Source organism: Schistocerca serialis, chromosome 2 (assembly GCF_023864345.2).
Source record: "Schistocerca serialis cubense isolate TAMUIC-IGC-003099 chromosome 2, iqSchSeri2.2, whole genome shotgun sequence".
In the NCBI taxonomy this organism is placed as follows: domain Eukaryota; kingdom Metazoa; phylum Arthropoda; class Insecta; order Orthoptera; family Acrididae; genus Schistocerca; species Schistocerca serialis.
This window is the reverse complement of record NC_064639.1, coordinates 568833356-568856199: the sequence shown is the minus strand read 5'-3', so window position 1 is coordinate 568856199 and position 22844 is coordinate 568833356. Positions and strand designations below refer to the sequence as shown.

The window sequence follows — 22844 nt, the reverse complement described above, 5'->3', positions numbered from 1 at the left end:
CATCCTGACCTCAATTGTGCCGCAATTAACTCTGTTGTTCATTAACAATTCCCTCCAGCAAACATACCTCCTGGTTACCGATCATTATTACTCTTCGCCGATGATCTGTTGCCATGAGTTGCATATATTTATCTCGGCACTTTTAATCTATACACAATAAACAACAAATATCTGGAGAACTCATTCCTCCTAACCACACTCCAATACATGCCGGAGGTAAGGTAGGATTCGCACTTTGGCCACATCTCATTTTGGCCCCGAGTACGGACTAATTAAGTTAAACCGCATCAGCATAGAGCACTCAGGTCACGGCGCACGGGTTACGCGAATTATCCTCTCATGAGACTCCGTACAGAACTGTGCCCCTTATTTAGTCAACCATCTGTGTTTTCATGGTTCTAGCTAGTCTACTGACGATATTAAGAGCTTAAGCAACTTACAATTTTTTTTATATTAGTAAACCTTATGGGGAACAGCACGTCTTAAACATCAGCTGATAATACTCATTCAACTATCCACTTACATAACCGTTGCAGTCAGCATGTAAATTTTTATCTTGTGAAACTTACAAGGCCTATGAGCTTCGCAGCCATCAACGTTCATAAGATAATTACCGCAGTCATGCAAGTGAAATGATCCTTTGTAGAAGGTTGGGAGAAAGGGAAAGGACGTTAACTTGTCGAAGGGATCATTCTGACCATCGTCTGTGATGATTCAGTGAAGCTAAGAACACCGAGCGTACGACTTTATGCAAGATAGGTTTTATAAATAATCGTAAGCAATTTGTGCTTAGACAGCGTCCAAGCGTATGTATACAAAATCCATGCAAGATTATTATTATAAGCTACGTTGGTAGAACATAAGCATAACACGATGACTATAACTGTGGGCAGAGGGAGGAAGCTGTGGCTGGACACTCCGGAAATGTTGAAATTAACGAATGCTACATCTACATAATACCAGTCTCGTCTGTTCTCTTTCCTACGGCAATTCGGCTTTGAGCTGGGGAAAATTGGCTATCTATATGCCTCTACACGTGTGCTTGTCTCTTTCATCTTACTCTTACGACAATGGTTGCAACAATGCCCGTACGATACAGTTTCTCTATATGTATTTACATTTCAGTTCGCCGACCATTCTGTTACACACTTTATGGGCTACACCGACCAGTTATGATCCTAGCTGTGCGTGTTTGATTCGTTGCCCGTTGTCACGCTTTCTTGGAGACGACTTCAAACATTTTAACAATACAACTGATCGTACTGTGCTCTTTCGTTTAGAGATGCACTGCGTTTTTCCAGAACGCTTCCACCAGATCTACATCTTCCATTCGTCTCAGTTAATACTGACTCTACGTGATGATTTCAGTTCATACTTCTTAGCGTTACCACGAAATATGTTACACACTCAGTGCAGGATTAGTGCTTGAACATGTCAGATATTATCGTGTTGTTTCTGTTTGGTGTTGACATCTAATATTTTTTCGCATTGAGAGAGAGCTGGGAGTTACGAAGGACGGCGGGGACCGAAACCCACGACCGCTGTGTGGTGGAGCCCAGCGCAGTTGCCAGGGAAAGCAGTGGGTGAGGCCACCCTCACGAACGGACCCCTGGCCGAGGGGGGACACCCCACAGCTACACCTCGCGGCTGTCAGCCGCAGTATTACACAGGACACGAGGCACACGCGAAAACAGCTAAAACCACTTACGACAGGCGGCGTGTGTAGCTAATGCACCAAGCACCGGAACAGTCGTTATGTGCGCCGACGACAGAAACGTGGTAATGATTTCGTGCGGGTTCGAAACAACTTTGGTGCTCACTATAAACTGGGGTCGACATCTTGGGCAGTCTAACTCGAATCGATAGTGCGTGTTGCGGTCAGCTGACGGCGGCGCGAGTCAGCTGAGAGGGTGCAGTGCGTGCGGCCGGGTCAGCTGGCGAGTGCGTGCGTGGGCTGACCTTTAGGAGGCGTGGAGGGCGGCAGCTGTGCGCCCGCCCTGGTGGCTGCCATGCCGGGGGCGGCTGCCGCTGCTGCGTGGCGCCCCGCCGTCGTCGCCATGCTCGCACACCTCCGACTAGCGCGCCCGCCGCGCCGCTACGCCGGCGAGCGGCGCCACCGTCGCCCGCCACCCCCTACCGGCAACCACGCGAACCTACCCCGGGCGCGCGCGCGCTGTTTGCCGTTCGCCGGCCGGCCTTCGGTGACCGCCGCTGCGCTGGACCGACGGCCGCTTGTCGTTAACGGGACGTCCAAGGTCGTGCTCTCACTCTCTACCGGCCAGTCCGCTGTCTTTTCAGAATCACGTGCTGTTCCACCAGTCTCAAGTTTTCAGCAGCGCCGGTGTAACAGTAGCGCTTACAATAGAAAGCATTCCTCTTCTTTAAAGAATCTCTCTCCATGTATGAAGCAGCTTCATACGGCTGATTAATGACCAGTTACTGTGGTAAATATTTGACGCTAAGCATGTAAGCGATAGACGTTTGTTTGGAATTATGTTTGAACTTCGTCGCGGATCGCTAAGTGCTCTCTTTTGGTGTGTATGGGCGGCAAATAGGAGCCAACTAAGCGGTTGGCTGTGGTTGGGATCAGGACTGTCGGCGGTAACATCAAAGCGCTGGCGATGAGATGGGCATGGGACCGAGCACCTAGTGTCGACGCCGGGTCGACTGTTCATTGGTTTAGTAGGGATTTACTATCTCTGCCGAACGGCTGTATATTTATTGTATAAGAATACTGGAGTACTGAGTGGAATACGGAGACAGCATTGCAGCTGATAGTTTTATTGTGAACGGGAATGTTTATGGGACCTTCCGAACTGCGATTGTAAAACAAACTGAAAAAATTAGGCACTTGGAGGTAAATAAGTGAGCTGCCAGGAAATAATGTGCAAGACGTGCAAAAGAAAGCCGAGTATCTTTTTGTGTAGGTACAGCTCTCCTTTGGTACAACTCGTCTTTGGAAATTTTAGGCCCTGCACAATTCAATAACAACTCAATCTGTAGCTCTTATTCGCAAAATAATTTTAAATAGATCATATTCCAACTCAGCTCTAAGGTCTGACAATTTCGTCCCACCACACTTCAAATAGCTCTAAGCACTATGGGACTTAACATCTGAGGTCATCAGTCCCCTAGACTTAGAACTACTTAAACCTAACTCAACTAAGGACATCATACACATCAGTGCCCGAGGCAGGCTTAGAACCTGCGACCGTAGCAGCAGCGCGGTTCCGGACTGAAGCACCTTGAACCGCTCGGTCACAGCGGCCGGCCACACGAACTGTTCCCCACTTTTTAAAAGCGCGGTCATCCACAAGCGCCGTTCTTCTTCTACTTCTCTTTCTGATGGCCAGCTTCTTGCAGTAAACTAAATGTTGCACATGCGACGAATGCCAAATCCCCTTTCACTCGTAATATCGGCCAGTGAAATTGTTACATAGGCCCTTCGATGTTTATATAGTCATCTCTCTTGAAGTATGTGTCGTACATTGATATTTTCCACGCATACTGAGAGGTATATACGAATACGGTCTGCGAAGTGTGTTGCGACTAGACTTAGTAATAGGGAAGTAATGAAACGTCATGAGCGATAATCAAGTTTTAGTGAAAAAAAAAAACAGTAGCAGGCGATGACACTCTTCATTTCACCATTTTGTGGAGACTGACTGTGAGAGCAAGTTTCACAAAGATTCGAAGTTACTGTATGTCCAAAGATTGATGGAAGTCGTCAAGTGTTTTCATTCCCAAAGACTGGGTGAGTGAAATCCAAGTAATCTGCGCGTTGTGAGCTACGCTGTCTCAGCGTACACAGTTTCTAACTGTGGTACTTCTCTTACAGTGTTGGATCTTTAACGGAAGATCATACCTCTTAATGAGTCGATTGTGGGAACATTTTTAAATTCTGGCAGTAATGACAGTATACAAAAACTGAAAATAAAATTTTCGTTGCTCCTGGAAGCATTTACATGGGCAAACTGCAAATGGGTCCATGAACCATGTTGATCGGTTAGTGATATACTGGGTGTCCCAGGTCACAACGAATGGTATGAGAACCGATTTGTACTGATTATGAACTCATCAGCAGACGAACTGATGAAGAGAAAGAAAGAAAGGAGGAATAGGGCAGAAAAATACCAGGAAACTAAATTACGGATCTAATTTCTGGACAAAACTCTACGTACTTTAAAAACACCCCCTACATAGTAACCTGTGAACTGAGCAACTGCGTATAGAAGGTAATGTCGTCTGTTATTTAATCTCCTCGTAATTTACTCAAGAATAAAGGAGCGTAGTCGAGTTGCAATGCAGAGCGAATTAGTTCAGGAACTGACGCTAAAAACTGTTTATGAGTTCTGTTAATGGCAATGGGCGAAGCAGAGAGGACGTAACTGGCTCTAGCAAGAAAACCATTTCCGAAAAAAAGGAAAACCTTTTTAACATTGAATGTACTTTCAGATGTTAGGTAGCTTTTTCGGAACTTATTTAAAGTTTATCCTTGTATGGAAGTGACACGTGGATAAGAAGCATTTTAGACGATAAGGGAATACTAGCTTTTGAAACGTGTAGAGCAGATAATCAATGAAGCGGTACTGAATGGGAATGAGGGAAAGGAATTTGTGGCACAACTTGACTAAATGATAGGATCAACTAATAGGAAATATTCCGTGACATCGCAAGTTCGTCAGTTGGATAGGGAGTGTGTGTGTGTGTGTGTGTGTGTGTGTGTGTGTGTGTGTGTGTGTGTGTGTGTGTGTCGGCATGGGGGGGGGGGGGGCTGAAGTTGGTTACCACCGCCAGCAGTAATTTACTAGCCCCCTTTTTCTTTAATTTTAACGGATTTCTGATGATTCAGGAATTAGTCAAGACTTATGTGGTCTGACACTGAAATCTGTAATAAAAAAATTTGCAAGAATGTCACTCACTGTGTTTCTCTAAGACGTTATGCCGAGTCTTCCTGATAGAAAGTACCCACAGTCCCATAAATATTCGCGAAGTATAAATGTAGATGCAGATCAAAACGCACACCAAACAGCATCACCCGGACATCTCGATGGCAGCCACCTGAACATTGTCATTTTTTGTTATTTTTATTTCGTTAACGTGCTTTAGAGCGATTAAGTTTCTTCCAGACAATAATTACGTACCCAACGGTAAAGAGCATAAACTGGATGACGTTTTTAGAACCCCACGTCTCGTCGAAGTGACGTACAGACAGATCACAAGCACAACTGGACAACTGAGAGGAAGTGCATCGGCGCCAAGCTTGTTCAAATAGCCACCATGGCATTCTTCACAAGTGATTTAGAGGACTCTCGCCAGAGCTACAGCATCTTGATGGCGCTCTAACAAACTTCTTGTCTTCTGCCATTCAAGTCTCTTATCTTCAAGTTCCACGTCAGAACGATACTCACTGTGTTGATGTGCTCTTAAGAGGGAAAGAGGGAAAGAGGGAAAGAGGGAAAGAGGGAAAGAGGGAAAGAGGGAAAGAGGGAAAGAGGGAAAGAGGGAAAGAGGGAAAGAGGGAAAGAGGGAATCTACACGAAAACGTCGAGGACTTCACCACGTATGATCGTAAATGATTCATGTGGGTTAGATGCAATGGAAATTATGCGTGAAAACTGCGATGGTTCGGGAAGGGTAGACTGTCAAGAGATGCCACACGCTCCGGTTAGACGCTAAAGGGTCCTTTGTAGCGAGTCAGAATTACTTTTTACAACAGGATTGGTGTGTACTGCTGAATTTAAGGTTCATTATTGTGCTTCTTTATAAGAACTAGTGGTAAGTAATAGATTGATGCTAACGACTTACACTGAAGTGACAGAAGACATGGGATACCTCCTAACATCGTGTCGCAGCAACTACGTGGCACGAACTTAAGTCGTTCGAACTCCTCTGCAGAAATATTGACCGATAATGCTCATTAGTCGTCCATAATTGCGAAAGTGTCACTGGTGCAAGAATTTGTGCACGAATTGACCTCCCGATTACGTCCCATAAATATTCGATGGGATTCGTGACGGTTCAAACCAGCTGTGAACAATTGTGGTCCGTTAACATGTTTGGGAACGAAGTCCATGAATGGCTGCAAATGTTCTCCAAGAAGCCGAACGCAACATTTTCTAGTCCATGATCTGTTCAGCTGGACCAAAGGATCCGGTTCATTCCATGTAAACACAGAGCACAACATTGTGGAGCCACCCCATGGCCTCGTGAGGTCTGCGCCACACGCCGCAGTCCTCGATAGTTATGCGAAGACCTTCGGCCAATGCTTTGTCCTTGATGACAGATGACGCCTGAAATTTCATATTCTTCGCACTCTTCACACTGTGGATCTCGGAATACTGAATTCCTTAACGATTTCCGAAAGTACATGGCCCAAGCGTCTAGATCTAACTACCATTCTGCGTTCGAAGTCTTAATTTTCCGTCGTGCGGCCATTACCGCGTAGGGAACCTTTTCACATGAATGACTTTAGTACGAATGACAGCTCCGCCAATGCACAGCCCTTTTATACCTTGCATACGCGAGACTACCGCCATCTGTACACTGCATATCGCTATACCATGATTTTTGTCACCTCAGTTTACAATTATACGATATCACTTCTGATGCTTCACATTTACACCACTGACCATTAAAAATTGCTACACCACGAAGATGATGTGCTACAGACGCGAAATTTAAAGGACAGGAAGAAGATGCTGTGATATGCAAATGATTAGCTTTTCAGAGCATTCACACAAGGTTGGCACCGGTGGCGTCACCTGCATCTTGCTGACATGAGGAAAGTATCCAACCGATTTCTCACACGCAAAAAGCAGTTGACCGGCGTTGCCTGGAGAAACGTTGTTGTGATGCCTCTTGTAAAGAGGAGAAATGCGTACCATCACGTTTCCGACTTTGATACAGGTCGGATTGTAGCCTATCGCGATTGCGGTTTGTCGTATCGCGACATTGCTGCTCGCGTTGGTCGAGGTCCAGTGACTGTTAGCAGAATATGACAATGCATCACAGACAGGAGCGCCTGCGATGGTGTACTCAACGACGAACCTGGGTGCACGAATGGCAAAAGGTCATTTTTTCGAATGAATCCAGGTTTTGTTTACAGCATCATGATGGTCGCATCCGTGTTTGGTGACATCGCGGTGAACGCACATTGGAAGCGTGTAATCGTCATCGCCATACTGGCGTATCACCCGGCGTGATGGTATGGGGTGCCATTGGTTACACGTCTCTGTCACCTCTTGTTCGCATTGATGGCACTTTGAACAGTGGACGTTACATTTCAGATGTGTTATGACCCGTGGCTCTGCCCTTCATTTGATCCCTGCGAAAGCCTACATTTCAGCACGATAATGCACGACCGCATGTTGCAGGTCCTGTACGGGCCTTTCTGGATACAGAAAATCTTCGACTGCAGCCCTGGCCAGCACATTCTCCAAATCTCTCACCAACTGAAAACGTCTGGTCAATGGTGGCCGAGCAGCTGCCTCGTCACAATACGCCAATCACTACTCTTTATGAACTGTGGTATCGTGTTGAAGCAAATGGGCAGCTGTACCTGTACACGCCATCCAAGCTCTGTTTGACTCATGTCCAGACGTATCAAGGCCGTTATTACGGGCAGAGGTGGTTGTTCTGGGTACTGATTTCTCAGGATCTGTGCACCCAAATTGCGTGAAAATGTAATCACATGCCACTTCTAGTACAATATATTTGTCCAATCAATACCCGTTTATTATCTGCATTTCTTCTTGGTGTAGCAATTTTAATCGCCAGTAGTGTATATACGTGGGATCCCTCAATGGTAGCATCGTTCCATTCAAATACCAATGCGCTTGTTGCTCAGCTGTGACGACATGCGACACATGTTACAATGCCCAGGGCGTCTGACGAGCGTGAGTAGAGTTCACTGTGACCAGCGAACTCGAGCCGAGGCTGGATCTGCTCCCGAGGACGAAGCTAGGTGTTACGCAGTGCACTACGGATGCACGCAGCCTGTGACCTTCACTCGCAGGACAATACTGCAACCGATAGCGCGCGTGACAGATTCCAAAATTTGCTGCGCGAACCCGCGGGTGTGAAGTCGGGGTGGTTCGCGAACTGCGACCTCGCCGGACGTAATCTGTATTGAGTGCGATGAGAAGCGCGTCCCCGGGGCGCAGTAGCGGCGCTGTTGATAGCCGGCGGCGATCCCAGCGGACGCGTTATCACGTCGTGCGACCCGACCCGCTGCCCGATAAACACATGGAGGCCCGCAGGCGTGTTTCCGGCGAACTGTCCGGAAGCGGCAGCCGGGCTGCCGATGTTATCGCTGCCGGCCGCAGACACCTACGATCGCGCTCACGGCAGCTAGGACGCTTTTGCAGTTTCAGGTAGAAAACTTCCTGGCAGATTAAAACTGTCTGCCCGACCGAGACTTGAACTCGGGACCTTTGCCTTTCGCGGGCAAGTGCTCTACCAACTGAGCTACCGAAGCACGACTCACGCCCGGTACTCACAGCTTTACTTCTGCCAGTATCTCCTCTCCTACCTTCCAAATTTACAGAAGCTCTCCTGCGAACCCTGCAGAACTAGCACTCCTGAAAGAAAGGATACTGCGGAGACATGGCTTAGCCACAGCCTGGGGGATGTTTCCAGAATCCGCTGCGGAATGAAAATCTCATTTTGGAGGTTCAGGTAGATTCCGAGCGACACAGAAATCTAGGTACATAAACAGCGTCAAATTAAAGCGGGAACCCAAGCTACCTCTATGACTATCGCCACTATCCCAATCATTAGTATGTAAAAAGTTCACTGCCAGTTGTGCCTCGCACACTTTACTAGATTCTGGGTCAGTGGTTTTCAAACTGCGGGCTAAATCAGGTATCGGGTGAGGCCCGCGTTTCACAGCCGTATTTTACGAGAGCAATTGAAGAAGTAATAGCAAGCTGTTGTTGTTGTGGTCTTCAGTCCAGAAACTCGTTTGATGCAGCTCTCCATGCTACTCTATCCTGTGCAAGCTTCTTCATCTCCCAGTACCTACTGGAACCTACATCATTCTGAATCTGCTTAGTGTATTCATCTCTTGGTCTCCCTCTACGATTTTTACCCTCCACGCTGCCCTCCAATGCTAAATTTGTGATCCCTTGATGACTCAGAACATGTCCTGCCAACCGGTCCCTTCTTGTCAAGTTGTGCCACAAACTCCTCCCCAATTTTATTAAATACCTCCTCATTAGTTATGTGATCTACCCATCTAATATTGAGCATTCTTCTGTAGCACCACATTTCGAAAACTTCTATTCTCTTCTTGTCTAAACTATTCATCGTCCACGTTTCACTTCCATACATGGCTACACTCCATACAAATACTTTCAGAAACGACTTCCTGACACTTAAATCGATATTCGGTGTTAACAAATTTCTCTTCTTCAGAAACGCTTTCCTTGCCATTGCCAGTCTACATTTTATATCCTCTCTACATCGACCATCATCAGTTATTTTGCTCTCCAAATAGCAAAACTCATTTACTACTTTAAGCGTCTCATTTCGTAATCTAATTCCCTCAGCATCACCTGACTTAATTCGACTACATTCCATGATCCTCGTTTTGCTTTTGTTTATGTTCATCTTATTCCCCGTTTCAAGACACTGTCTATTCCGTTCAACTGCTCTTCCAAGTCCTATGCTGTCTCTGACAGAATTACAATGTCATCGGCGAAGCTCAAAGTTTTTATTTCTTCTCCCTGGATTTTAATTCCTACTCCGAACTTTTCTTTTGTTTCCTTTACTGCTTGCTCAATATACAGATTGAATAACATCGGTATAGGCTACAACCCTGTCTCACTCGCTTCCCAACCACTGCTTCCCTTTCATGTCCCTTGACTCTTATAACTGCCATCTGGTTTCTGCACAAATTGTAAATAGCATTTCGCCCCCTGTATTTTACCCCTGCCACATTCAGGATTTGAAAGAAAGCTATCAGTATAAAATGGAATTAATACGTCAAGAATTTGAAACTCCCAGGATGTGAAGATGCATTCTTTGACAAAGTTCCGGCATATGGCGACAGATGACACGACAAGCTGAATAGGAAAGACAGTTGAAACAAAATGGCCGCGTTTCTGTGTAGCGGAACAGCGAGCAGCAATAGGATTCTTGTGGTCGCAGGGGGTAAAACCTCGATAAAGCCATAGAAGGATGTTTAAAGGATATGCAGATAGCTGCATTAATGAGAAAAGAGTGTACGAGTGAGTAGATGTCTTTAGAAGTGGACGTGCGCCAATCGAACATGTGCAACGCTCTGGTCGTCCCTGTACGGCCGTTACTGACGAGAATGTGGGATGCGTTGACGCCATGATTCGTGAGAACCGGTGTACCTCTGTAGAAGCTGTAGCCAGTTAACTGAGCATCAGCGTCAGATCCGCTCATACCATTATTGTCCGCCCCCGTTAGCTGAATGGTCAGCGTGACGGATTGTTAATCCTCTGGACCCGGGTTCGATTCCCAGCTGGGTCGGAGAATTTCCTTCGACTAGGGACTGGGTGTTCTGCTGTCATCATCCTATCATCCTCATCGACTGCAGGTCGCCGAAGTGGCGCCAAATTGAAAGACCGGCACCCAACGAACGGCCTGGCCGACGGGGGGCTCTAGCCATACGATTAAGTAAATAAATACCATTGTTAGTAAGGTTCTCAAGTACCGATTCTTGCGTACAAGATGGGTGCCTTGGGTGTACATTGTTGAACAGAAGATTGTGTGTGCTCATGCGACGTAACGCTGAAGGACTCGACTTTCTGACACGTATCGTCACAGACGGAAAGGTGAGTGTATCACTATGAACAGAAAGCAAGAGTGTCTTCATAATGGTGACACACATCATCTCCAGCCACGAAGAAATCAAAATCTCGGCCATCTGCAGGAAAAGTCTTCTTCACCCTCTTCTGAGATATGAATGGGCCGATTTTGGAGCACCATTAGCTACGAGATGAAACAGCGAATAGTGCCCAGTACAGCGCCATGTTGTAGAATGAGCTAAAGCCAGCAACACGGAGCCGTCGCAGAGGTTTTCCACCAAGAGGCGTTTTTCTGCTTCACGACAGCGCGCGCCCCTCTACCGTCCCTGCAACTGTTGCCGTCAGTCGGTGATTGAGATTTCAGGTCGTACTGCATCCCTCACACAGCCCTGATCTCACTCCTTCGGATTACCATGAGTTTGGACCCCTGGAGAAAGCTCTCAAACAACGATGATTGAAAAGTGATGATGAGGTTAACGAAGCGGTGCATTCTTGACAGCGGGCACAACAGAAAATCTTTTATTTGACTGTAACAGGAAAGTTGGTGTAACGGTGTGAGAAGTTTATCGAAAAGGAGGCTTGAAAAACGACATCTTGTTTGCATTTGTAAGTGAAATATATGTTCCGCAAAAAAATTGTTTTTGTTACTTTTTGAATCACTCTCGTATAATAATATGCATCTAGCAACTAACGGCTGAGTCCGAGAATGTCAACTAACTTTAAGAGCCTCTTAAGAGTGTAGTTTTCCTGCTGGTAACAAACAAAACTACTTAGACATTAACAGTTCACGATATGTTTATTTGCAATTGACGTTGATGAATTCGCCCGTGAGCTAATTGAAGTGGGTCCTTACGTCAGGGGCAGACGGGTAAGAGGCGCACACACTATAGGGTTGGAGAATGTGGGAGGAGGAATGTTTTCTTGTTTGTCTTCCAGTACTGTCAACTCACTGGCGCATGTGCCTCGTATAGATGATCTCGATTGGTACAAATTTCTAACGAAAGTGACACGGTTTCGTGAATTCGCTCCTTACAGAGACGAGCGTCTTCAGATGCAGCACATATTTGTAACAAGGAATATAAAATCAAATTAAGGCTGTTGTATTACGAAGCAGTAGATAGAAGAAAAGTGACAACATGTGGTACACGTTTGTGATCGTGTCTGGTATTGCATAATGCACTTAAATATAAATTCAATTACTATTCTTAATCAATTTATCATCTGCTCACACAGATTACACCACAACACTTCCTCAAGCAATTACAGTGTCACAGCTTTGGGGTCACTATGTGTGTCAGTCTATAAAGCTAAGGACAGTCTGCTGTAAGTGTCCGGAACGGCGCCGACTTCTAACGATCAGTACTTGTGGCGGCCAGCTTAATGCATCCTTACTATAGCTAGTCTATAGAGAGCTGATACACTAATTTATATAGGCTACCAACGAAAAAAGCATGCCAATTTGAAAGCGTCTTCTAACCAAACTGCGTGCCTAAGGAATATCGCCTCAGTTGTGCGACTGGATTCGTGATTTCCTGTCAGAAAGTTCACAGTTTGTAGTAATAGACGGATAGTCATTGGGTAAAACAGACGTAATATCCGGCGTTCCCCAAGGAAGTGTTATAGGCCCTCTACTGTTCCTGATCTATATTAACGACATTGGAGACAATCTGAGTAGCCGTCTTAGATTGTTTGCAGATGATGCTGTCATTTACCGTCTTGTAAAGTCATCAAATGATCAAAACGACTTGCAAAATGATTTAGATAACATATCTCTATGATGCGAAAAGTGGCAATTGACCCTGAATAAGGAAAAGTGTGAAGTTATTCACTACTACTAAAAGAAATCAGCTAAATTTCGATAACGCGGTAAGTCACACAAATCCGAAGGCTGTAAATTCAACTAAATACTTAAGGATTACAATTACAAATAACCTAAATTGGAACTATCACATAGATAATATTGTAGGTAGAGCACACCAAAGACTGCGATTCATTGGCACAACACTCGGAAGCACTTGTCCGCCCTATGCTGAGGTATTACTGTGAGGTGTGGGATCCGCATCAGGTGGGACTGACGGATGATATCGAAAAAGTACAAAGAAGGGCAGCTCGTTTTGTATTATCGCGAAATAGGGGAGATAGTGTCACAGACATGATACGTGAATTGGAGTGGCAATCATTAAAACAAAAGCGTTTTTCGTTGCGACGAGATCTTCTCATGAAATTTCAATCATCAGTTTTCTCCTCCGATTGCGAAAACATTCTGTTGGCACCCACCTACATAGGGAAAAATGATCATCACGATAAAATAAGGGAAATCAGGGCTCGTACAGAAAAATTTAAGTTCTTGTTTTTCCCGCGTGCCGTTCGAGAGTGGAACGGTAGAGAGACAGCTTGAAGGTGGTTCATTGAAACCTCTGCCAGGCACTTTATTGTGAATAGCAGAGTAATCACGTAGATGTAGACGTATCTTGTAGTAATAAGATCGTTACATATGCGTCCAGAGGTGCCGCCGCAAAATGTCAGTATTGGCTCCTGATCACGGTAGTTTGACGACCACTGCTCTAGGTCCTTGCCATCATCGCAGTGTGCTCTCCAATATACCCAGTCGTACGAATTAAGAATTGCGACCGACCAGCTGCGGTTCCGCCCGTTCCGGAGGACATTACTCAAGGTCGGTGTTACCAACATCATTGTGCTAGTCAAAGCTTTAAGCGTCACTTCAGAAAATGAAGTTACATAATTATTTTTGTTATTGTGCAGTTACATGTCTCAAGTGCTTGTATACATCGAAATCCTTCCCTGTTTCATAGCACGCTGCCAGAAGAGCATTGATAAAGCTGGGTATAGTGCGGTAATTCGTTTTCGGCAGTAACAAAAATGTTGCAACCGTGTCAGGCGAAATCAGGCTGTCAAACTGGTCGTCTGAAGCGAGCTGACACACCCCAACATTTCCGCTGCTACCAACACGATATCAATAGGCTTCGCCACTTTGTTTTCTAGTGGCGTGCAGTGGTACTGAGACGCGGAGATTCTTTGTGTACCAGCACCTGCTATCAGAAAAAAAAAGAATTCTTAGCTTTAATTCTTGATGTGATAATTTGAACTACTACTCACTCGCTGCCGTCCCCACACCCAGAGCCCTGCTTCAAGTGACTGTCAGATAAAGCCTCTTTCTCTGCTAAAACAAGGCCGGTCGTAGATTATGCACCGGAGCACGTCCAGGAAAGTCTTTTTCTCCAAGTATTTATAAAATAGCTTTCAGTTTTGGATGAAACCGAAGAATGTGCTGACGGAACAAAGTTCTCGTCATCCAACACCGTACTGCTTTAGCCCAATTCGACCCTGCTAAATTTATTCCCGTTAGAAGTAGGTTGGTAACCCGGCGAACTTCGTCCGCTGCTTTGCGAGATAGGTACCTGATTTTAATGTGTGTACAATCTTTGTCGTTGTACAGCCTGGAAAACAGAAAAAAATTGTCAATTCCTTTATCCGTCCGATAACAACAACTAACTTTCACCACTGAATGCAAAGTCCCCTTTCCCGCAACAAATCTGATCAAATGCATTAGACGAACTAGTTGTTGATTAACTCAGATGACAAAAGATGACAACGCCTCAGTTTCGAACAAGAGGTCTATGAGATTGTAACCGTCATTAATATCCAGTAACACCTGGTACATTGGTATCCCTTTGACAAAGAGTGCTCCATAATTTGTGAATAATAGCAATCACATCTTCCACATCCACATTTCACAAACCATCGTATTGTGTTTTACGATACATCGCCTAATAATATGATTTCCCTCTCCTACGGTTTGTTGGAGATGCTCGAGTAGAACTAGTCTGTGTAAGCTTCAGTAACTCTGTTTTTACCGTCATGGTCATTCCGTGACATGTGCGTTGGCGGAAGTAATGTCTTTTGACCCGTCTTTTAATACCAGCTTTTGAATGTATAAGACTGACTTTTTTCGATGAACACCTGTGTTGTAACGCCTCCCACTCGGCTGCATTTATAGTTGCATGGGGGCTTAATTAAATATGATTGAAAATATTTTTAGTTTTTGGTAGCTGTATGTCCGATTACGCTGTGTCTCGTAAACGGTTGGCCCTGACTAGAATTATTGTACGCAATCTGACTGCATAGAATAACAACAAACAATGAAAGAAAATTTTCGTTAACACAGTTAATTAATTAAGTCCCCAGCAACTATAAAACCTACAAAACCAAAGCACAAATGTAATTGTTCTGTGTGTGGGAGTGTGACTCAACGCACACATCTGGCACGGTTCTTCTTCAACAAGACAAGAAATTTCAAATACCATTTATACTGACGTGATAAAAGAAAATTACAAATACTATAATTGCGTAAGGAAAGCAGAATTAAACTCTAATACCAGAACACATGCCAGATGCTTTGTTGACTGAACCTGTAATGACGCATTATTTAGGATACTGAAATAAAAAGATACGGAGTTTATTACCTCATTTATATTGATGAAAATCACTCTAATCCTTACAATATATCTCTACCAGAACTCTCCAATATCACATCTCAGCAATCACTGCCTAATAGCACATCTCAACAAACACTCTCTGCTACAACACCTCAGCACAGACTACCCCGAGTCCTCAACAGGCACTGACTACTACGAGTTCTTAACAGGCACTCACTACGACAAGCTCTCGACAAGCACTGTGGAGGCGGCTTAATAATACTCTTTGGCGCAATCTCTGGCGCAGTGGCTCAGTGTAGCCACCTTTCATAGTATAACTGCAAATTAACGCTCTTACCTAAATCTAAATACTCAATCTACTGTTCTGAATAGTCACGACGAGTAGCTTGCCAAATGTAGGACAGAAAGTATCTTTCTATTCGGGCATTCACCTTCGTGTCAAGTCCTAATTAGAGACAAAAAATTTTAAGTATCTGATCTTAAAGTTTTCATAATTTTATGTTTCACCATCAAAGGGAGACCCTATATACTCGCAGTCGAGCGTAACGAGAGCGATCTTCCAAGAAACGCTTTTGAATCTGTTGCATATTCTCTTCAGGAAACTACGAAATGTTTTATTTTACATATTGAAACTTCTAGCGAAATAGTCTTAGCACAGCTGTTGGACGTCCATAGATACGTGATTTCAATCAGCTCCTGGCTTAAGTTGTGTACACGTTAAGGAGTTCATTTCTTAATGAAATTATCTACTCACATCACTACATATCTCGGCTGCTATGAGAAATGGTGACGTGTCACAGTGTTAAATGTTTCTGTATCGATTTTTACGATTTCAAATTTTTAAACCAAAAACATAAGAGAAATGAAATGCGCGTAACGGCTTTTAATTCGTCAGATTGTACCTAGTTTTAATTTGTACCTGGGACAACATCAATATTTTTTTCTCTGTATGTTTTTCATGCGGGTCACAGCATACGCGCTCTCATTATTAGTGACTGAAATGAGTAACAGCTCCAGTTGTGTGAAAATAGTTCAGAGTCAGCTACGGATGTCCTGGAGGCCGAAACCCTTTCTTTCACGAAATTTTTACGTTATAGTATTATGTAGTAGTCACTCACTAAAAGGACTGTTAGAAGTATCACCAATTAATTAGTGGTCTGTATCAGTCAAACTTGCACTGACTGTACCGCCCAAACTAAGCGCATTATATCATTTTAATTAAGTTGTTCCTGAATTTAATTAAAACTTTAATGCTCCGTTTTAGTTTCTTTGTAATGTGCCATGAAGTGACAGGATAATCTGTTGTTTTCGGTGTTCTCGGCTTGCTGTAGTGGAGTCTCCAACTCGCTGCTGCCGCTATATGGATATGCTACCTACTCATAATAATGACGGCGTTAGAAGCTAACACATTTTCTCATGAACAACTCAAAAATATTGCGGTATGTCGCCGGAGCTTTCGAGCAACTTAAATATGAAATTACTGAAACATCACAGTCTAATTCGGGATATGACAAGGCGTAGGAAACAGCAAACCAGGATCACAGTTCCGGACGATCGCAGAAACATAGCGCATTATACGGTGATGTAGAGTATTTATTAGGAACTCAACCAATTACACTAAAGAGCCCCTAACGTTACATTATTATTGTAGCCGTGTATTCTGGTCATCCAGGTATACTACACCAAGCATGCCTAAGTAGCCATATGGAAAGCTAATCTCACACTTTACACAAGTTCCATTGCCTTTGTTCTTAAATCAGCATCTCGAGATTAGCTCTTGCAAGGATTGTATAAATTTTAAATTAAAAATACGCGACCTCACAATGTACATTACGCTTATTCCACTGTCGCAGTAATTCTTACTTGTAATACGGTGGCTCCACTGCCAAGTATCTACTGTCCCTTGTTCAGCAACCAAAATATGCGTGCAAGGTTTATTACGTAGTTTTTTTTTTTTAAGCGACAAAATTTCTGCAACTGCAATTATTTATTTTACATGAGTAATCAACAAGCAGAAAAATTGAAAAATTCTTTACATTATACTTTTTAACGATACTGCTGGTAAGCTGGTTAGGCCTCGCTATTTACAGTTACTGCAGCATTTACAATGAATACGTGACAGTTCATTCATGAATTAAGGTCACGTCCTTTACATCTACTTCTACATACATACTCCTCAAGCCACCATACGGTGCGTGGCGGAGGATACGTTGTACCACTACTAGTCATATCCTTTCCTTTTGCAATCGCAGAGCGAGGGATCGAACCTACCAGTAACGAATCTTAACAACCGCCTCTGAATTGCTTCGGTGTCGTCCTCCTACAGTTCGACCTGGTGGGTATCTGAAACATTGTAGCAGTACTCACGAATTGGATTCGCATTAGTGTTCTATACGCAGTCTTTTTTTTTTTTTTACATATGAGCTGCGCTTCCTAATAAAATCGAAGTCGACATTTCGCCTTCCGGACTACCGTAATGTTACGCCTATATACTTACTGTTGCCAGTAGGTTTTTAAAGAACAAAGGCTCTGTTCATGTACTCAGTATCATTATTCAATGAGGTTTGTTTTCAGTTAATGATTTCCGTAAAATTGCATTTTTAATACCACAAAAAGCTCGGCATTTTTCACAACAGCTCTCCTAATTTAAAAGAGCAAAATACCAGTTGTGGAAAAAGGGGATCATGACTGTTGCGTATTTACCAGGTTAAGTAATACTGACAGTCTTTCTGCTGCTCACTGATTATTGCTGTTAGATCAGCCCCGCGGACGTACTCGTCTCATGAGTTAGGTAAGGAATAGAGCATTTTTCCTATATTGTTAACAATATTTATTTCTTTGCCCGCAATGTAGTTGTGATACAAACAAAAATTTCACGATAATCATATGCGCCTTATTACGTCAGTCGATAGTTTGGGGCATTAAAACTTTGCAATCAAATACTCGGTTCCGATGCACGCCATCACAGACAGAAACATTGTTTAAATACTTATAACCGTTCATAACAAATCTGATGTGCTCATATTACATTGAACTTCTGTTTTCGCAGGCCACACTACTTCAGAGGTGGTGTGTGCTTCGTTCCCTTGTTTGTCTGTTCCTTTCGTGGTTACTTTTCGTAGCGAGCGAGACAAAAATGATTGTATGCTTCGTCTAAGTGCCTTGGTCTCTCTTATCTTGCCTTTATCGTCCTTGCGCGAAATATACGACGCAGGGAGCAGAACTGATTTACAGTCCAAATGAAATATTGGGTTCTTTAAATCTGCCCAAGAGGTGTTTCGCACGAAAAATTCTGCTTTCTTCTTGCGATAAACTGAGGGTGTTCGTAACATTTTCCTCTGTGCTATTCAGTTTTCATTTATTCATTTATTTAATCACGGCCACCACCACATCCAGACAGCTCAAGCTTTTCACGCGGAAATCCTTTAAGAATAGCGTCACCGGACTCGAGAATTGGAATTTCGGCACCAGCATGTTACAGCTCTTGCCGCCGATCTTCGATCTCTCGCCGAATGTACACTTCATTGTTATGACAAACGTTATAGCAGTACTCACAAGTACCAAGAACGTTGCAGGCTTGTTTGATTGGTGAGAGAATTATGAATGCTGGACGACTGAATTTGCCAATGTCCAGCTGAAGATGCAATCCCAGTCACAAAGTTCCCTTAGCGCTGCTTTAGAGAAGGCGAGAATTTAAGTCAGACTAGCGGTTTGCAGGGAACCATTCTTCCCATGTTTCATTCGTGGACCTGAACACACAGACTAACAGAAAAACATCATCTTACAAGCGCTTTGTAGTACATTTGAGAATACGAATGTAGCTCTCTAAGTACCAAGTTTTCAGGCATCGGCTGCGCTGGACATGAATGAAAACTTCTACACGGTCCCAGACTGGTCCATGACTACCTTAATTGGGAGCACATATTGTAAAATTTTCTCTGAATTCCTGCCATGACAGTGGTAACTGTCGAAAGCTCGTTCTTGCTCCCGTCTGATCCGACAAGAGAACTGAAAACATTTCATGCAACAATGGTGTCGCCAGACTTCGTTCCCACAGACCTACTTAAGTTCACCAGGTACACCTGATGCAGCTGCAGACGCTAAGAGGATTACTTCGGTCAGCCGGGAATGTGTTCTGTGTGTGCGTGCCGAGTTTCACTTAAAACGTATCTGAAGCATTTACGTTGTGCTAGATATTCTCGAAATAATGATTTATTTATCTGGTAAACCTCCACCAGCTCCAAGGTATTTCCATCCCCTCTCGGGCATAAATAAATAATTCTTAGTGGAGAATGGTCGAAGTTATGCAGCAAGCTTCATAATCTGAATACTTTTTCCCAGTTATCTCACTCATCTGCATCCACGTAACTACTACGCCATTCACACTTAGGTTCAAGGTGGTTCGATAAACCCTCTGCCAGGTACTTATTTCTCTACCGTTCCACTGTCGAACAGCGTGCGGTACAATGTATTCTTAAATCTTTCCGTGTGAACTCCAATTTCCCCTATTTATCATGATTATGATTATTATTATTTCTCCCTATGTAGGTGGGTATCAACAAAATAGTGTTGCTTTCGAAGGAGAAAGTTGGTGATCGAAATTTCGCGAAAGATCTGGGCGCAAAGGAAAAAGCTTTTGTTTTAATGACTGCCATCCCAACTTCCTTATCTATATGGGACAGGCTCTCCCATATTTTGCGATAATACAAAACGAGCTGTCTTTCTTTGAACTTTTTCGATGTCCTTCCTCCGTCTTATCTTATAGGAATCCCTTACCGCGCAGCAGTACTTCAGAAGAGAACGGACAAGAGTAGTGTAGGCAGTCTCTCTAGTAGACCTGTTGCATCTTTCAAGTTCCCTTCCAATAAAACGCAGTTTCTGGTTTACCTTACCCAGAAGATCTATATGATCGTTCCAATTTAAGTGTTAATAAATGTTATCTGTAGATATTTAGCTGAATACACAGCCCGTAATTTGTATGATCTATTGTGTAACAGGATAATTTGGAGTCAACTGCCGCTCTTAGCACCATACAGATACCTTATCTAAATCATTTTGCAATTGGTTTTGATCTTCTGATGGATTTACTAGACGGTAAACGATGGCGTGATTTACAAGCAATCTGAGAGCTGTACACATTGTTTCGTAACTCATTTACATAGTTTAAGAACAGTAGACGGCCTACAACACTTCACCGGGAACGCCAGCTATCACTTCTGTTTCACTATATTATCTCCCGTCGATTATTGTGATCTGCGACCTTCCTCACTGGAAATCACGAGTGCAGTCGCACAACGGAGACTATACTCCATAGGCACGCAAATTGATTAGAAGCTGCTTAGAAGAACGGTGTCGTTCTCGAAATCTATAAACATGGAATCAATCTGAGATTCACTGTCGATAGCACTCATTACCTGGTGTGAAAAAGGACCAATTGTGTTTCACAAGAACGATACTTTGAGTCCGTGGTGACAATGTGTGAATAGATGGTTTTGTTCGAGATAATTCGTATTGTTCGAACACAGTATACGTACCAAAATCCTACTGCAAATCGGAGTCAGTGATATGCCTGTGTAATATAGCCAATTACTCCTATTCCCTTTCTTGAATATTGATGTGACCTATGGAACTTTTCATATTTTAGGTGTATATGAATGCTAGGTATGAAGCTATTGTATCAGCACGATAAACAATTAGCACGTCCTGGGCATTAATACGCCATCATGCTTACATGGAGAAGAGTCTAAGTCAAGGGTGAGAAACGCATGAGGGCTACATGTAGGGCCTGTAACAAAATAATTGAACAGCTCTAATTATATATTAGAAATATCCATCTGACCACTATGGTTAATATTCAAACACTAAATGTAGAGAGAATACTGTGTTGCGTATGCATAAAAGACAGAAAGGAGGGCGTAGTGGGGAGGGAGAATATAGTTTAACCCATTAAAAGTGAAGTGCGTGCTGGCGACGAAGTTTAAAGAATGAGGCTAGAGCTGAGTATGGCGACTGTTTTTCAGTGTAACAGTAAGGATTACACGGTGAAATAACTTTTCTGACATACATACGTCTTATTTATCTTGATTAAGGCTCAAACGCGCAGTAGCCATTTTTTGCGATACACTCTATGGTGTAAGTATTCATGCTGACTGAATCGATGTATTATTTATGAGGTGAGATTCGTACCTAATCTCATTTCAATGATCGCATCGAAGCAAAGTGATTACGGCTGGTAAGTTATCAGAGCTGATATTTGGCTTCGAGTCCTGTTCACCACCTCATAATTTTTGTGAAGTGGGGTGAACTCAATCTCGAGAAGCGAATAATCAGCTGCTGAAATAAATGAAACAGCGACAGACATGCAAGCCACCGAAATGGAATCATGACTAAAGACCTGTACCTTGATGGGAGGCACGTGACCATTTTATTTATTACAGCCACTTGACATGAGGCTACAGTGGGTCATTAAAGGAATTTTTGTCAACTGTCCAGATATGCATCTGACATAAAACTGAGTACAACACAAATTCTAATCGAAGTCGTGGCAACAAGTGATGAGACCAAGTGCAAGGCAGCATTCTTTTCAAGTGATGCACAACTAAGTATGTTGCCAGAGACTTAGCGTCCACTGAAATTAGCTGCCACTCTTGGCGCTGTGGCGCTGTGCTACTTACAGCTTCGTGGGGCATCAGCTACGGGATCCGAGGATCGTTAATTGTGTTGTAAGGAACAGCAGAAGGGTAACTTGCAGGGGTAAAGAAATACTCTAAGGTACAAACGAGATGAGAGAGGACGTCAAGAGTAAGCGTTATGTGCAAGTGAAAATATGAACACGAAATACGGGAAGACAAAGGACGGTATCAAACGCACGGAACGACTGATGAAGCACAAAATAGCTATGGCATACGAAGCGTGAAACCTTTGCACTACACAACAACACAGAGCCCGTTAATACAAATTCTCTGTTAGTAACTTCCTGTTCACTGCGATAGTTAGTATTTGGAAGAACAAAGTGTGCCTAGCGGTAAGTTGTACAGTGAATACGCTGCTTGGTGTCATGGTGGCCCTATGAACAGCTATGTCACTGGTGGTCTTCACCTCTAGTTAGCAGTGTCTTACTGCGTCAACTGGTGGAACAGTGAGACGAGCTACTCTACCTAGGCCATTACACGAGAGTATCATTACACACATCGAGTAAGTCGATAAATCGAATCATATCTATTAGTTGCCACTTCTCCTATTGTTTCATTTTCTTCGTCAACTTTCACTACAGCACAATTCTCTCTAAAATCACTTTTATAACTTCGCGGCATGTTTCTCATCAGTGTTTCTTACCTTTGTTTCATTATCGCGTAACAAAAACTTTAAGTGTTTTGATTTTCCATTATATTTTCTTCTCAGTCTCGCCTGTACAAAACGTTCTGAGACTAAATCGCTGCAGGGTAACGCCAGAAAGGTTTCTTCCGGCGTCACAGGTGTTCCATCTCTACGTCTCGCACGCGATGAATTTTAACACGAGCGCTTCTGTTCGAGGCAACTTCACTATTCAGCTTACCTTTTTTTCTACGGGCGCCACGGAGGAAACTTATTGAAGAGGCTAAGATATATA

The 22844-nt window shown here is 43.6% G+C and overlaps 1 protein-coding gene and 1 non-coding gene across 10 annotated transcripts in view; both read right to left on the bottom strand.

Annotated features, from left to right (window-relative positions):
* The window catches only part of LOC126457568 (nuclear receptor coactivator 7), a 799075-nt gene that overhangs the window by 439954 nt on the left and 336277 nt on the right, over positions 1–22844 (bottom strand). The window contains exon 1 of one of the 9 annotated variants that reach the window (XM_050093992.1): positions 1960–2074. The exons of the other annotated variants lie outside the window; for them this stretch is intronic. Within the exon in view, the coding sequence (XP_049949949.1) occupies positions 1960–2059 (100 nt within the window). The 5' untranslated portion in view covers positions 2060–2074. Of the gene's footprint in view, positions 1–1959; positions 2075–22844 lie in introns of those variants that run through there. 9 annotated transcript variants of the gene reach the window in all.
* Positions 8406–8480, bottom strand: Trnas-cga (transfer RNA serine (anticodon CGA)). The gene has a single exon. It is a non-coding gene; the product is annotated as a tRNA-Ser (tRNA).